Source organism: Crinia signifera, chromosome 1 (genome assembly GCF_055691185.1).
Source record: "Crinia signifera chromosome 1, ASM5569118v1, whole genome shotgun sequence".
NCBI classification, from domain to species: domain Eukaryota; kingdom Metazoa; phylum Chordata; class Amphibia; order Anura; family Myobatrachidae; genus Crinia; species Crinia signifera.
The window spans coordinates 115,549,813-115,568,072 of record NC_139217.1 but is presented as its reverse complement, the minus strand read 5'-3'; the positions used below and the strand labels follow the sequence as shown (position 1 = coordinate 115,568,072).

At 42.3% G+C, this 18,260-nt stretch overlaps 1 protein-coding gene across 3 annotated transcripts in view; it reads right to left on the bottom strand.

Moving 5' to 3' along the window:
* Nucleotides 1-18,260, bottom strand: part of LOC146059653 (uncharacterized) — a 108,923-nt gene that overhangs the window by 75,992 nt on the left and 14,671 nt on the right. For all 3 annotated transcript variants that reach the window (XM_083172068.1, XM_083172077.1, XM_083172085.1), the window contains exons 2-5: nt 17,443-17,710; nt 15,337-15,437; nt 11,012-11,081; nt 7,471-7,601 (exon numbers count right to left, since the gene is read on the bottom strand). In XM_083172068.1, coding sequence (XP_083028194.1) covers nt 7,471-7,601; nt 11,012-11,081; nt 15,337-15,437; nt 17,443-17,650 — 510 coding nt within the window. In that variant the 5' untranslated portion in view covers nt 17,651-17,710. The remainder of the gene's footprint in view (nt 1-7,470; nt 7,602-11,011; nt 11,082-15,336; nt 15,438-17,442; nt 17,711-18,260) is intronic.

Here is an 18,260-nt window from a genome sequence, read left to right as displayed (position 1 = left end):
TGGCAATGCAGACTGTGATCGCCTGGGTATGAAGGAATTGGCAGACTAGCAACAGATTATGAGCCAAAAGTTATCAATTATGTTGAAAATACATTTACTAAGCTCTCTAAATTGATTCATAGACACCCTGTAATACTAGGTTGTTATTCACAATGATTACTGGAAACATCCACAATATTTAGGCAATTACAGATGTGTCCTAATACATGAGTGATGCAGTCACGCCAAACAGCCCCCTTGGCCTTGCATTAAAATCTTCTTGCAGCAGGTGTCTTTTTTGGCAACACAATGGGATTGGAACGTACAAGTAACTGTGCGGATTAATTTGATATATAATACCTGTATATCGGTGTGCGACTGAGTCTCAGTTTACGAAATGCTATAAATATAGCAGGCTCTGCTTTTTTCAAAACCTTCTGAGGAAACCGTTAGGATGGAGAACTGCATCAAGACTATATAACCTTTGTCCACGGCATCTACTAATTTTCCCCAAGCTCCTTATTCACCTGGGATGGTTTGTTTCCCCCTGGACTGCCTTATCTAAACAGCCACACACTGAGAGAGACCTGCTTTGATCTCGACGATGTGAAACAATCGGCTGCTATACAGTGATTGACATCTGACCCCTGCATTCTAAGGACCCAGGAGGTTACCGCAGCTTGAGATTCACTCGGTGAAGTGATAGTGAGCCAGATTCTCTAAGCTTCAAAAGTGATAAAATGGAGAGTGATAAACAAACAGCCAATCAGCTCCTGCCTGACATTTTTCAAACACAGTCTGTGACATGGCAGGTAGGGGCTGATTGGCTGGCTGCTTATCACTCTCGATTTTATCACTTTTGAAGCTTAGAGAATCTGGCCCAGTGTCTAGTTTTTATCACCGGCCAATCAGCTCCTACCTGTGAAGTTACAGGCTTGGTTTGAAAAATGATAGGTAGGAGCTGATTGGCGGGTGATAAAAAACAGACACTTTATCACTTCACCGAGCTTGATAAATCTACCCCACAGTCCGCTCCCAACACCACGCTGGTAGATAGTGGACTAGTACTCACCATCCTCACATGGCAGTGTCTGCTCCCGGCACCGGCTCTCACTCTATCAGACCAACGCAGGTGGTAGCGGTAACGATTTGAAGGACAATGCTGGCTCCCCACCGCCACCAATATCGCCTTATTATGCATTCTTGTCTAACGTATTGGGTCTAGAGTCACTTGATACATTGTTTTTACACATTTCCATGCTAGATTTAGGGATGTAGCTGTTAGTCATACTGCAAGTCTGGTGCTGATACTGATTATGATTTGTTTAATAAGCATGAATAGATACTCTGTACAAACTTCATAAAGAGAATACGTGCACAGTCTAAGCATTCATACCTTAATCTGCTAACTCATACAACCACTTGCCAAGACACATCCCTTAAATGAAAAGAACATATTTTGGCAGTAAATACATACCCTCCAACATGACCCATTCCATTAGGTACAAAATGCTCTGTTCCTGGACTTCCCTGCCAGTGGCAGTTACAGAGGTGGGGCTCCAGCACAGTCCAAAATTCAAAGAGGGGAGGTCACATCAACTGACAGTGAGTCCAGGCAGTGATGTTTGAGGTGGCAGTAGGTGTGGCTCCCCTTTTTGAATATTGGACTGTGCTGCAGCCTCACCTCTGTAACTAACAAATGCAAAGACAGTGGTAAGTTTGAGGTTAAAGTGCGCTAGATCGGCTGCCTTGTGGGGGTGATATAGATGGAGTGGTGACCCTATCACCACAGAGAGACAGAATGCAAAAAAGAAAATATCAATATCTCCTCCACTGGCGCCGAACCATACGTTCCTGTGAATGAAGGAACGGTCCTCTTCTCCAATTTAGGGAAGACTAGTGAATAAATACCATACGCCCCTTATAGGGTAAACAGGATCCTTCTCTCCGAATGTATTAAAATCGAATGGATCTCAGGGATAGCCGTCGCCCTAGTGGGGGTACTTCTGAGTCCCTTGTCCCTTACAGCGTCCATGTGTGGTCGTGGTAACCCAAAATAAAAGATGATTGGGGGGTATATAGTGTAAAACCATTTATTAAATGCACAAACATATAAAAACAGAGAGACACTGGCAGGGAAGTCCAGAAACAGAGCATTTTGTTCCTAATGGAATGGGTCATGTTGGAGGGTATGTAAATATTACTACCTACCACCAATAGCAGACACAGGTTGCTATGGCAGCTGGTCATTGTACCAGTTATCACACTTTGCTTAATCACATATGGGGGGGTATCAAATGTGTAGCTTGTGTGTACATGGGGGTGGGATGTTTCAAACCCTGGAGAGAAAAAAAGTGGAGTAAAGCTTGTGTCATTTCAAAAGTTGTGCCAGATAAATAACAGAAGCTGGTTGGCTGCTATTGGCCACTTCTCCATAAATCTATCTCCAGTGATTGGTGTATCTCCCTCCCAGCTGTTAGGGTACCAAATTTAGGACCTAAAGCCTAACTATATTCTTAGACCCTCCTAAATACACCACTCACACATATAAGGAGAAGGTGTTTTATCACACATGTATTGTAATTTAATGTAAAAAGCACCACCAGCCTCCTAGGTATCATCAACAACATCTCATAATTATCAGATTGATACCAGTCTATCCAAAAGTCCCACCAGAGTCCACAAAACTCATCAAAAGCAATAATCATAGTTTAATACAGTTTCTATCAGGATCTCAGGCAAACACAACTCCAGTAGTCTCTTAAGGGTCCCAGCTGCTCACTCTGCCCTCCACCAATAGGATGGGGTCCCAGTAACTAGGCCCTATGATCTGCAGCTTACAGGGATATGCCAGCGGACCTCTCAGCACCTGCAGAATACCTGCTGCCTTTCACTTCTTTGAAGATGCCAAAGACACAGCTGTTGAAATCCTGACACACCTTCTCCCAGCACCTGTTCCCTATTAAAACCACACTGAAACATGACTAGGGAGGTGTTCCTTTCACAGAGCCTGCAAAAGAGGAAGTGCCAGATAACCATGCTTAGAAATGTAGTCCTACTGGGTAATAACTTAAAAAACCCCGAAAAAAAAACAAAAAGGGGCATGGTGGGAGATTCAGTGAAACTAGAAAGTAACCGCTGGGGAGAGAGGAAGTACCAGCACAACCTCTACCCAAAGGAGAGACCACCCAGACAACTGGGCTCCATTTTAAAATAATCAGGTTAATAACCAAAAGTCAACCCACACAGAAGCAAGGAGATCAGATCCGACAGTAATGGGTTTGGAGACCGGATTTACATTAAATGATGCCAAACCAAAGAGTAAATAAATACCATTCAATCATTAAATAGCTATTAATCCACATGAAAAATCTTATAGTTAACCCTTATTCCAAATCCAGCTAAGGGATGTTTCATGGTTCAGGACTTACTAGTTTCTCTGCAAATGATCATTTACAGCCATAGCTATAAACACTATTGGCGTGCAGAGCACAGCTGGCTGTGTTCTCCATCCATCCCATGCTCGGCACAGTGGAGGCCATTCAATATTGTACAACAAGACAGTGAGGGCTCTGTTCATGGGACCGCTGCCAATTCTGTTAGTTATCAGATGGGTATTTGCCATTAAATATCAAGTAAAGATTATACTCGGAAATTGGAAATTTTAATAGGACAATCTGATAACTCTAATTGTTATAAATGTGGTTCCCATGAGGCGGATATTTTTAACTCTCTCTGGGCATTAGTTAGCCCAACATTCCATTAACCGCAGGCTTCAATTAACCATAACTTTATATATTGGCTGTGTATTGGGTGTCTTTTCCCTAAAACATCTCATATCTCCAAAGGCAATAAAATATTGATGTCCAAAATTGAAGGTGCTGCTAAAAAATTGACCTTATGGGGTAAGAGCAAGGAAACTAACCTTTTGTGGTGCCAAATAACCATCAATAGTATCTGATTAACTATTCTCTGAAATACACAGCCTACTGAATGTAAATGCCAGCAGGGAGACTGAACATTTCGCACAATTTATAATTAGATATGTGTTGCTATTTTTTAATAAAACTTTAATACCTATATCTAGTGTGGCAGAATTTGATTTAGAGTGAATATAATACCTTTGTGATTATTACCTCGGAAATTATTATTTTACTGTGTATGTATTGTCATTATTATTATCTTCATTCTTATTTATATATTTTTTTATTAAATATATTTTCGCATCAACATAGTGCACTCTCTGAATTTATTGTTTTGCTGGTAAAAAAACCTGATATCATCGCACTGGATTAAGGGCCTTATTCTGGTTTGTTCGGATGGTTCCGAATGCGTACGGACGGCCGATGGTTGGAGTTTGCGCATGTGCAGAGGCGTATCTGCGCATGTGTGAACACCGCGCATATCCGAATATGGCCTGAATTCTGTACAATCCGAACAGGGGGTGGAGAGGGGAGTGAAGGGCTGTTTGGGCTCATTATCATATGCGTACGTCCCGCGTTTCATGGGCGTTCCCATGAAAACGCTGGGCGTACGTATGGCAATACAGCCGTGACGCACATGTGGGGGGCGGACATATGACATAGCCGGATGCCAGCTGCCCGCCCATATCCCTGCTTTTGCACGGAGAAATGCCCGAGTGGTCTGGAGCACTCGTGCTGCCTGACCATTCGGTCCAGCATTCGATGGTCGGGAGGTTCCCACACATGGAGTGTTCACATGCGGTCTGTTCGGTCAACGTCTTACCGCATTCGGACGGTGCGAGCGATCCGTACGGAAGGTGGGGCTAAGAACACTCGGTTCCAGTCCGCAAATACGCATCCGTCCGAACCAACCAGAATAAGGCCCTAAGTCATCTCCACCCTCTCTGACCCTTTTATTCCCCAGACTTACCCATCCATTAACAAGACCTGGCGGAGACATTTTTCTCCACTTGGTTATCTGTACCTTACTTCATGACAAATCAGACACTTAAGCATTGCTTTCACCTATCTTTGTGGTATAACTTAGCTGAATGCATACCATTTTAGTCCAGAGACGAGCTCTTAACAAACTTATTATTCCTATAACTCCTGGTTCGATAGTAAAAGTGTTGTTTTCTATTACAGTACATTTATACTGCTTTCACATTGCAGAAATGGGTAATGACACGGTATTCTTAAATGGGACTTTAAAACGGGTCTGAGCCTTGAGACCTTTCACATTGCAGGTGAAAACCGTTTTAAAAATCATTTAATACCATTCAAACATTCAACCCGTTTAACCCCCAAGGGACACGTTTCAAGCCATTGAAATAGAGCTGTTCAAACTGCCAAAAAACGGCTTTTTAACCGTGTTGAAATACCGGTTAACTTTAACCGGTAAATCAACTCCGGCACTTTCACATTGCAGCCTTAAACGTTTTAAAATGGAAAAAATAAACGGCAATATACCGTTTAAAAAGTGCGATGTGAAAGGGGTATTATACTTTTTTGGAAATGTTGTTTACCATCCTACTTGTGTATATTGTTCACAATTTATTTTGTGTGGAATGTTCGAATTCTATGATGCTCGTTAATATTTACTCACAACATGAACTTAAACAAGTATTAATACAGGTTGAGTATCCCTTATCCAAATATCCGTTATCCAAATAATTCCAAAAACCATACATTCCCGAAAGTTAAAAAGATAAATAAAAATTCTTGCTAAAAGCACTACTGGGGACATCTGTAACAGCACTACTGGGGACATGATATGTAACTGGCACTACTGAGGATATGATATGTAACTGGCACTACTGAGGACATAATATGTAAGTAACTGGCACTACTGGGGATATGATATGTAACTGGCACTAAATATGTGCTTAGCATTCAAATTCTGTACCCGAGATAGAACATAAACTTTGTTTCATGTTTTGAAACCTTGTTTTATGCACCGATAAAATATATTTGTGTGTATTTCATGTGTTTGATGTTTTTGTACAATATAAATGCAAGATACCTCAAGATACATTATTGAAATATAAAAATATTCTGAAATACGGAATAATCTGTTATACAAAAATAATCTGTAAGACGAAGGCATTGATGCTATGGACTGGCCCGCCTGTTCCCCAGACCTGAATCCAATTGAGCATATCTCGGACATCATGTCTCACTCCATTAACCAACGCCACTTTGCACCACAGACTGTCCAGGAGTTGGCGGATGCTTTAGTCCAGGTCTGGGAAGAGATCCCTCAGGAGACCATCCACCACCCCAACAGGAACATGCCCAGGCGTTGTAGGAAGGTCATACAGGCATGTGGAGGCCACACACACTACTGAGCCTCATTTTGACTTGTTTTAAGGACATTACATCAAAGTTGGATGGTGTGACCCTAATAATGTGCTTTGAAGATAAAGCAGCACCTCTGTAGAACCTTGTTGTCAACAAAGGAACTAAAGAAACAGGATACAGAATAGAGGTGCACTACAAATTCTGTCACCAATGCCCACTTATTGGTGGCTATTACGTATATAAAAAAGGTCAATCGTAATAACAAATACATTTATTCAGTAATACAATATGTTGATTCCTTCAGATATTAATTTCATTATTCATTCAAGATGTGCCACATTTAGAAACACTCTGTAGCCCTATGCATTTCGTCATTCAGGACTTCATCAGGGGCAAAAATAAATCTGATTTTAGTTCTACCAACTTTACACCATTTATGCTGCATTTTATCAACACACCCTGTACGTTACCTTGTCATTTGTTTTTTGTTTGCTATGTACGGCACTGCGGACACTTTTGTGGCGATTTATAAATAAACAAACTACTACTATAGGCAGATCTACTATTTTAGTGCAGTGATGTACTGCAATAGGATAGATTGGGTGGGTATTTCTAACCACCTAGTCCCACAGGGGGTCTAGGTACCCAGTGGTCAAGGCCTTGGATCTTGTGATACACTGCATTTTGATTCATGAGAAAATCTACATTTGTGTGGCTGTGGAGTGATATATATTCACTCACCACCTGAATGACATCCGCACACTAACGAATATTTTAGAGACCACTGGGTACCTAGACCCCCTGTGGACTAGGTGGTTACAAATACCCACCCAACCTATCCTATTGCAGTACATCACTGCATTAAATAGAAGATATGCCTATACTATTTAATTATATTTATTTGTGCCCCTGATGACTGTACTAATATGAAACTGCTGTCAGGGCTTCTGTGCAGTCCCACTGATTGCACAGCAGGCATTTCTGGCATAGGGTTTCGGGGGAACCTACCAGAATTATATCAGAATGTGTAGCTCATACCCTACATGCTACCACCATCTTCAGATAAATAAATACATTTTATATTGCTTATAATAGTAAATTAGCAGGGGGTTCTGGGTCAGGAGAACAAAAACAAAAATGTAGAAGTAGACAGATAATAAATGATGGCACTATAGTATACTTTTGGAACAGCCAATGGCAACTGCCACTTTTCTAGCGTAATGCTCACCTGTGCTATCAAATCATCACCAGAAACCACTGCAATTTTTAAATCAAGACCGCTTTTCTTCACTATTTCTTGCAAAGCTGCAGCACAGGCGATGGGGTTTGTTCCTCCTGCATTACTGACAACTCGAACACCTGACGACACAAAGCACACGTTAGCAAATGCTATCATCCGATCCCTCTGCATTGCGTCTTGGTAGTATGACCATGTTCTTCAATGCTGCAAATAATTCACTTACAGTAAAAAAAAGCCTACATTTAGCATATGTACAGCTGTAAGGTGTGAATTCACATACGACACATTGGGGTTTATTTACTAAGATGGGAGTTCTATTGAAGATGGGATGTTGCTGTGGGCAACCAACCAGATTCTATCTATTATCTTCTAGAAGAGGCTAAATAAAATTCTGATTAATTTCTGATAAATAGATTCTGATTGGTTGCCCATAGCAACATCCCAGCTTTGATATAACTCCCATCTTAGTAAATAAACCCCAATGTAACTATAATAGTGTAAATAGAGATGAGTGGTGTGGTTCTTGTTAGGTTTTTCTCACCAGGTTTAGATCCATTCATTTGGTCTTACGTCCTCTTTCCGAGCTGACACGTCATTATTACGGAACTCTATAGATTTTAAGCTTGCAGTGCGGCCCTCCTACCTCCAGGTCTAAAGGTGGCCATACATCAGATAGACCGTCCAATTTCCCGTTAAATCCCCGGCAGTCCTTGGTGGTTTTTGGACACACAATGTACTCACAATCTGCCATACAATCCATCATACAATCCATCTGCTGCATGATAGTATGATTGAAGCTTCATTTAAATAGGGGGCTGGCCTACTAGGATTTTTTTATTTATTTATTTATATTTACAGGTTGCCAGCAACAACCTATCTGCTCACATCTGCTGTGTTATGACATGATTAAACAGCCTGAATGCAGCAATCCTCTGAAAACTGTTTTCAGAGTAGTGACAGAATTGTGCAAAAGGATGTCCACCGCTCTCTTCGGCCACCAACCCGCCCATCTGCCGCTTTGAAACTTCTGCGGCTCCCAGCATCTTCACTGCCACGGGCCGCCTGGAAGCTGCACCTCTCCTTTCTGCTAGTCAGGGAAGGAGTGTCACATGACTCTGGTTGTATGAGTCATCTAATGACAGATTGCATGTGCTTAAAAGCACATGCACTCTGTTTCCAATCCCATTGCACCCCATCCCACCAATTGGGTGCAATGTCTTTCAGCTGTATGGGGGCTTTATCTGTTATTACCCAGTTTGTTTTATCACTGTCTACAATTGTGAAGTGTAATGGAATCTGATGCGCTATATAAGAAACTGTAAATAAATAAACTCCTGGCTCTTGTGTGATGTAGATAGCATGTAATACATAAGTGATCTAAATAAAGCCCCCCTTACACTTGTTCAACTTATTGTTCAACAAATTGAACCTGATTGACTCGAGATTTATCCTATGTGCAAGAGGATCAATCTCTTTCAATCTCTTGGTTATACCCAATGGCACAGGATTGTGGATTGTGTCCTACACATCAGGCACATAAGATTTTGTCAGACATGCACATCAGATCTTGTCAGATAAATTGACTCAATCCACCTGAATTGGGTCAAATCTCACAAAATCTCACAAGTGTTAAGGTGCCCATACACGTTACAATTATTGTATACAATATTGTATACAATATCGCATCTCATCCGATCTCGGTTTTGCGATGACATCAGATGAGATGAGATCTAGTACAAAAAGTATGTGCAGCACGTACTTTTGTACTAGATCTCATCTAATCTGATGTCATCGAAAAACCGAGATCGGATGAGATGCGATATTGTATACAATAATTGTAACGTGTATGGCCACCATAAGGGGCCCTAAAGAAACACAAGAGCTGGGCGTTCCGCGCTGAGGATGTATTGATCCCAACCTAGCAGGAAAAGGCAAATTAGAAACCAGACGATCACCTCTATGCGTTACTTCATAAACCTTACATAACCGATGGGGCTGATGCAGTTGTTGGAATAATGGCCGTAAGTCACACTACAAAATGCGCACAGACATATGGTGCACGTATGCCCATACAAAGAGCCAACACATAATGATGTGTCCTCATGCATCTAGCCTCAACAAGTCCTAGCGCAAGTGAGCCGACAGGTCCACGCAACTATGCTAGCATTGGCCGTCTTTTTTGCTGAAAGTGTGTCTTATTTGCAATGTCTAGAATGCATGAGGAAACTGCACTGATTGTTGTGCAAAACATGTATATCTGTGTGTGACGGAGTCTGTATATAAAGCACAACCTAACTCGGCATGGAAAACTCTGCGGGAGCTGCATTGTGTGCAGAGACAGAGGGGGTAATTCAAACCTGATTGCACAGCTGCAAATTCAAAGCAGCCAGCTTCCTGCTCCTGTGAAATCCCGCCTTGCAAATTAATGTGCTCGCTGGATGTGTACGGGTGCGAATAGATGTGCAAATATGTCCAAATCCTTTGTAAAAGGCTCACCATCAAATGATTTTTACATAGGACACAAGTCATGACAAGCACTGCGCCAAGATAAAAAACAGGCATGTCCTATTTATTTATTTACAGTTTCTTATATAGCACAGCAGATTCCGTTGCGCTTTACAATAGTAGACAGTGATAAAACAATATGGGTAACAACAGACAGACTTGGAGGTAGGAGGGCCCTGCTGCAAGCTTACAATCTATAGGGACATAGGAGGGAAACACAAGGACAGGCATCAGTAATAGCATAGCAGTCCCACCAAGTTGCAAGTCCAGAAGGGAAGCTATATAATACATAAGTGCCTCAGAGGGTTATGCGTGTAGAACTTAAATATGATAGGCTTGCCTGAAGAGGTGATTTTTCAGGGAACGCTTGAAAGTTTGGAGGCTAGCGGAGAGTCTTATTGTGTGTGGAAGGGCATTCCATAGGGTGGGAGCAGCCCGATGAAAGTCCTGTAATAGTGAATGGGAGCTAGTGACCCATGCAGAAGAGAGACGCAGATCTTGTGTAGAGCGTAGTGGTCGAGATGGGAGATATTTTGTGATAAGTGCAGAGATATATATGCTGGTGCAGTATGGTTAATAGCTTTATATGTGAGTAGAAGTATTTTATATTGAATACGGTAAGATACAGGTAACCAATGGAGGGACTGGCAGAGTGGATCAGCAGACGATGAGCGTCTTGCAAGGAAGATCAGCCTAGCAGCAGCATTTAAAATGGATTGCAGTGGTGAGAGTCTGTTCTTGGAAATACCAGTTAGGAGACTATTGCAATAATCAATGCGGGATATAATGAGTGTATGGATAAGAGATTTAGCAGTGTCTTGTGTGAGATACTTTACAGTAAGTGCTGAAGATACAAGCCTCCTAGCAGAGTAGTCATATATGATGGGTCACTACACACTAATAAAGTGTTGTTTAAAAGAGGATATTTACTCAGCTACAAAAAAGCAATTACAGTATATAAACAAAGGATATTGTGAAACAAATAAACAAAAGTTAATACAAGATGCTAAAAATAAATAAATACCGGATTTATGAAGATCTTTCAGATATGGAGCCATCGCTGTGTGCACAAAGTCTGGAGTGAATCCCAGGCTCTATAAAATTGACAAAATATCAGATTTTTTATTAATATTTAGTGTATTTCTATAAAGTAACCTGAATAAATACTAACAGAAACGTTATTTGCTCCTGTAGCGTTACCAGTTGCAATGTGATGCAGAAATCCTGGGTGAGATTTAATAGGATGAGAGATTCAGAAAGTGAGAGATTTGGTAAGAAATCTCCAGTTTTTTTAAAGCGGCAATCATTTACACTTCAAAATAAAACTCATATTGCAGTGTAAATGATTGCCGCTTTAAAAAACCTGGAGATTTCTTACCAAATCTCTCACTTTCTGAATCTCTCATCCTATTAAATTTCACCCCCTGTGTAAGTAGATTGCTTTCTATGTGTTGGTAACATACTGCTGTATTTATATAGAAAAGGGGGTTATGGTTAGTGTTTATGTGCTATGGCTCCCACAACTTATCAACAGATTGCAGCAATTTCCCAATCTCTTGGTGGCTGGGTCAGGGAATTGGGAATATTAAACACGCAAATGACCATGATTGGCAGATCCAGGATTATTAATATATTTAATTCCCCAATTCATTGCCGATGCTGATCATACTGGAAAATCTGGGAAATGGCTTCCTGATGATATGATAAGTTCCAAGAGCAATTGCAAGGGTCTGAAATTTAGAGGTTGATCCATTGTTTCTTCAAATATACCTCTTAAGATGGTGCAAGTACAAGATAACAGGACTTACATGAAGTTTTTTCAGTATTATTTGAGCTTAAGTATTAACATTTGATAACGAAACAGATCATATGTCTATATATATATATAAATATTCATAATCAAATTGTAAAAACTGAAATAAAACAGTAAAAAGGTTTTATGTGGGTGCAGAGAGGCCTCTTGCCCCAGACCCCAGTAATAGAGAGCCAATGCAAGCCCAGCTGTGCTCAGCCATACCAGGAGAGCTAGCGCGTGATCAGCCATATTGGGAGGGCCAATGCGTGCTCAGACATACTGTTTGGGACAGGCCAGCGCATGCTCAGCTTTACTGGAACAATCGAATAATGTTTGGAGTCAGCATACAGTAGTTTGCCTTACATTGTCTGAAATAATAAGTAGTGATGGCCATTGACCATAAATAATTCCAATTCATCTATGGTTTATTGTCGATATTGAACACTTCTGTCATTGATGGGGAAGAATCAGATGGTTTACCACAATCGATGGTACAGAATCATAGAACTGGTCAGTGGTTTAAAAATAGGCCACAGGGTGGCTTGGGGGCACGGAACTTTACACCAAAGGGCCGGCTCCAGGCACAATCGAAACTTAAAATGTGGAGCCAGCTGCCAGCCAATCAGAGCTTGCGGACTGGCTGCTGCGGACAGTGATTGGCTGCCAGACCGTGAGCGCTGAATGGCTTATGAGCTGAGGCTATATTTGAAATAGCTGCCAAACTCAGCGAGGGGTGGCAGAAGCATGCCCTCCTCCCCTCAGAGATGGCTGGTGCCAGCAGAACCAGTATCTCAGCAGCAAAGGAGGCCGGTCGGTTAGTACTACAGCAACGTCGAAAGCCAGGCTGTGTGGCACTACTGGGGGCATCATGTTATGTGTATATGTAGCAGTACTGAATGCATTCTGTCTCAGTTTAATGTCTAAGTTGCATTATGTGTAAAAGAGGCATGCATCTTCTGCCATGAAACCCCTGGCAATGAACATAGAACCCACAGCACGAGAGCCCTGATAATGAGCATGAGTCCCCTGACAACGTGTAGGTAATTTAAAAGTAATTAAAAGCCATACTGTGGGGCATAATTTGTAAAGGATATTATTGTTTGTGGGACATAAAATGGTGTCAGGGCATAACTGTGTGGCATGTGTAATGGGCATTATGATGTGTGGCATAATGTGCAAGGGGCATTACTATAAAGGCACCCAAACACTATGCTTTATCACATGTAAAAAATGGCAAGTGCCAAGTCGGATGTTTTTTTTTTTATTTTCAAGTCGGGGAGCTGCCGGGGGAGCTCAAGTGAAACTGGGTCCAACTTGCCCTTAAGACAAGTCGGACAAGTGTATGGGAGCCTTAGGGTGGTTTCACACTGTCCGGCTCCTGCCGGACGGTGAAATCCCGCATGGCTTAAAAGCCGTGCCGTCCCTGCAGTGTGTAATGGACAGCTATGTGTCCATTCACACAGGACGGCCACGGCACGGCTACCGGGTAGCAGCCGGATCTTTCCACTGCAGTGTCCGGCTGCCGTGCCGTGGCCGTCCCGTCCTCACAGGTCAGTGTGTGCTGAGGGCGATGGGGGCCTTTCACACACACCGGTCATTTGGTGTCCGGTTTTAGCTCTCCACCGCCCCCAAACTGACGTCACTTCAGTTTTTACCCTCAAATTTACATAGCACCGGCTCACTGAGCCGGTGCATGTGAAAGAGACAACTGTCAGGCAAAAAGCCGGACAAAATGTGTCCGGCTTTTTGCCTTCCGGACAAAACCGGAGTGTGTGAAACCAGCCTTAAGAAGGAAGAATGATATGCATTGTTTCTGGACCTTCCCCAAGATAAAGAAATTCTGGTACAAGGTTCTGGGATACATTAACGCTACGTTCCGCCTCAACCTTACACTAAACCCCAGAGCAATGCTTCTTCTTCATTTTGCAGGGTGGGGTATCCCAAGATATAAAAAACACCTACTCCCTATATTATATGTTATCTTAACTTTGGGTAAGAAAATGATCCTATGTAACTGGATAATTAGGCAGCCCCCTAGACTAGATTCTTTAAAGACCCGCCTTCTTTATATCCTTTATATGGAGCGACAATCTACCCTTCCTGACGTGGAGTCCAATGTACCACGCTTTTACAAAAAATGGGGCCCATTAATAGACTCACTGGAGGCGGACCAACAACAGAAAATTATGATGCCATTTGATTCCACATCCTGGGCTTTACTCCGCCGCATAGCCGATGAACCCTTACCTCATACTTCATTCCCCCTGACTCGTATCGAACAGATTTGTATACGGTATAATCCCTTTATTCGTCTGCCCGAAATAGACATATATATTGTTTGAATAGACTGACTAAACTCTTTAGACGTTTTTACTTTTCTTATGTCCCTTCCACCTCCCTCCCCCCTCTCTCCCTTGTCTCTCTATGTGCCCCTCATGTCGGGGCAAGTGTTTAATGTCATATGTTATGTTGAGTTTTTGACAATGATCTGGGATGGTTTCCCTTTACTTGGAATACGTATTGTTACCCAATATTTAATTATGTTCTTCCATCTCTAGTTGATTGGGTTATACCCAAACTGATTGTACTATATGCAACGCTGGATGAGATGCCAATTATTGTATATTATGTTCAAACGCAGTTACTGTACCCATTATGCTCAACATTCTTTATGTTCATGTTTAATATGAAAAAATCTTCAATAAATATATTTAAAAAAAAAAAAAAGGAAGAATGACAAATAACGTCAAATCAGCATTTTTTTTCTTGTGATCTTTCCCTGCAATGCTGCATCCCTTGTAGTGAGACCACATGTCTAATTTAGTTTTAAAATGTCTATGGGGGTGTGGGTGCATTACCTAGAAACTGTACTATTTGTTTTAACAAAATGCCACGGGGGGAGCAAAATGTATCATTACCCACTGCAATGGCGCCCCCATTCCTACAAGGTGCCAGAACACAGAGTCGTCTAGATCAGTGTTCTGAAACCCGGTCCTCAGGACCCCATACAGTTCCAGATCACAAGACAGGTGCACTTATTAGTGAATAACACATTCTAATAGATCCACAGGTGGAGCTAACTAATTCACTTGATTCTGTGAGGAGACCTGCAAAATATGCAGTGTGGGGTCCTGAGGACCGACTTTGAGAACATGTGGTCTAGATCAATGGTAACAGAAGGCAGGCTCAAGCACTTGCTTGCTGCACATGCCATGCTGCGCTTGGCACACCATTTTATTCTGCCTCTATGTCCACTGGGATGGTAAAATACGTCGTTAACAACAAAAAAAATCATAAAAAACTTGTGTTGACCTTCTCAGTCGACTACGTTCCCGTCGACCTTTTGCTTGCGTCAATCTTCTGTTAATGTTAATTTAGATGCTGTCTAACTAGACGCCTTCGACCATTAGTGGTGGACCAGGTGATTGTTGATCTAGACATCGTCGACTGGATACGTAGCTAATGACATGGCAATATCAGAGCTTGTGCTATGCAGACAGTTATAACAATCCACAATGACATAAATAGACTACAATGGAGGAGTGCTTACTTACAGGTGACTTGGATTTTGCTGCTGACAACAGAGACATTGTTATCTCAGAGAGGTAATCAAAAACTAGGAAATCTAATTTTCCTCCATAGAGAAGTTGCGGAACTGAAACAAAGAATAATACAAGACTACATAACATAAAACACATTATATAAAGCACTTATTAATACTACGCCTGCATGTTGCTTATAAGCTGCTTACAATTAAATGGAAAATGAGCTCAGTTACAGTTTTAGTTTCCTAATTACGCAATGTATAAACCTATATATTCCATCCACTTAACCCGGGATCTATGAGGTAACGCATGCTGGGCCCGATTCAGAAGGGATCATTAATCTGCAACGTTGCAGACGGCTGCGAGTAGGTAGCCTCTGCCCAAACAGAAAGAAAACCTGCCCCGTGTAAATTTGCGAGTGGATCGCTAACCGGCAATTCTGGAACCATGGAAAGGCAGTCTGTGCAAACGTGAGTAACTCTGACCCTTCCACTACTCTGTGACTGAGACAGGATAATTGAGGCCAGAGCTGACATCACAGACCCTCCTGTAAAAAGCCTGTAAAGCTCTGGCCGCATTGCGTTTACGATCCATACACATTTTCTTTCCATACATGCGTAGTGGTTTCATAATTGCTCCATTTGCGAATTCTCGGATTTGCAATCAACTCTGAATCGGGCCTATTAGCCGCATGCAATCTATCTTTTGCATAGTACAGTAAAGGCGTGTTCCCATAGTTCAAATATGATATTTATGACTAAGGCACCTTTCCTTGCATAAGTACATTCCAGCATATGGTCAAAACAACAAATGTCAGCCACTAAGGCGCTGATGCAAAGTTGAGTGCGAGTGAACACTGTATTTTGCATATTTTTGCTCAACACATGCAAATTAAACACATATTTTCTTGCAACTCAATGGGCAGAACTTGGTCAAACCTAGGGCTTACAGTGGTCCTGGAGAGGGGGTGGTACTCCTTTCCCCTCACAGCACATATGCCGCACCATAAAAGGAAGCCGCTGGGACCTGGGGAAGGGTTAGGTGACTGCAGCTCATCAGTGACACTAGCGCGGTCTGCATCCTCTATTGACATGAGTGATGGGGCAAGCTTTTATATTGGTATTACACTACAGGGCCATGGTGGAGGTGGAACTAGTTTTTTATGTTTTATAGTGTCCGTTACATGTGTGTGCCTACTTCACCTCAGAATCCCGGTGTGCTAATAACAGTCACATGTGCGAATAATGTTTTTTCTAAGTAGGAAAGTGTTAAATCACCTGTCAATTCTCTCACACCATCTGTGGCATCAACCTGTTTCCCCCCCCCCCCCCCCCCCCTAATGCGCATGTGCCGGTTATTTTTTACCCAGCAGCACCAGCAGTTGTTGAAAAAATATATATATAATTGTTTTTATATGCACAAACCATGGCTGTTGAAACCAAGATCCAGGAACAATGCTGTATGGTAGGGAAACGCCAGCTGCACCCTTCATACGCTGTTGGCACATTGGCATATCTTGTAGATATCAGCACAGATAATGACCGGGGCAACCTGGTCATTTCGTCATCAACACTCTAGTAAGCCGGCTCGAAGCAAATGCTTTGAAAGCTAGTATATGTCGTTTCACTTGCTGCCAACAGATGGCAGTGTAAGCCCGCTTAAAGCAAATGCTTCCAAAGCTAGTAGACGTAGTTTCACTCACTGCCAACAGATGGCAGTGTTTTGAAACCACACACAGACTGGTAGAAGTTAATAGCAGGAGTTGCAGGTGGAAATTATTTCAGAAATAAAATAGGGTGCACACCTATACAATCTATGGACTGATCACCCAATATTGGTTGAATGAGTAGACAATTGCATAGGTGTGCATGCTTATATTAATCCTGCCATAATCGAGATTGGGAGGACACATCTTACGTACGGTTTAATATTTGCTGCCCGAACTCTCGATCCCATAAAAGCCCATACACAATGAGCTACTGTACTTCTAGCACAGTGTGTACAGGGCTCTCAAGACAAAGGGATACTATACAGCTGTATAGTATCGCACGTCAACCACCATGTGGATCATTATAAAACATAAATTCATTTCAAAGAGGGTAATATGGAATATACCTGAAGCTGAGGTGTCACCCCAGAAGCCAGACGCACATCCAATTCGTACTGGAGACCGTTTGTGAACAGAAGGTGGGCAGTCCTGTTCCACAGAAGCTGCAGAAAGTTGTCGTATAAAGGCACGGCACAGTGTCCTGTGAAGAAGCCCGGCTTCAGGCCTCCATGGTCGGGTGCATCTTCTTCCTGCTAGAAATATTGTCCACCCCATATCTGAGATTATTACTAGGAGATTATTCCTCTGTATCCTCCTTTGCTGCCTCTATTGACCCTGCAAAATACATCAGACATCACCACTTTACTACTGGCTTTTACAGTAAATACGAAAGTTAGAGCCACCTATGGTACAAGCAAAAAGCCACTGAAAATACATCTGCACTGTATCATGTAGGGCAGGGGCAATTCCAGGAGAAAATAACAGAGGGGGGTGGGGTGGGGTACCATGATAGGGGAGGGTAGGGGGGGCTGTTAGTGATGCCAGTGTGCATGCTCAGACAGCAGAGACAGGACGGGACTGGGATTAAAAATAGGCCCTGACATTTAAAGTACACAGGCCACATGGATTGAGCCAAAATTCACATAATGCCACATGGATTGAGCCAAAATTCAATACATAAACAGGGATGTTGCACGCCAAAGGCGCTCGTTCCCACGGGTTCCATGCTCATTGCCAGGGGTTCCATGCTTCTTGCCATGTGAGATTACATGCTCTTTTCCATGGGGGTTACATGGTCGTTGCCATGGGGGTTACATGCTCATTGCCATGGGGGAATACATCCTTGCGGTAACAGGGTGGGAAGGAGAGGACAGCTGCCGCTGGG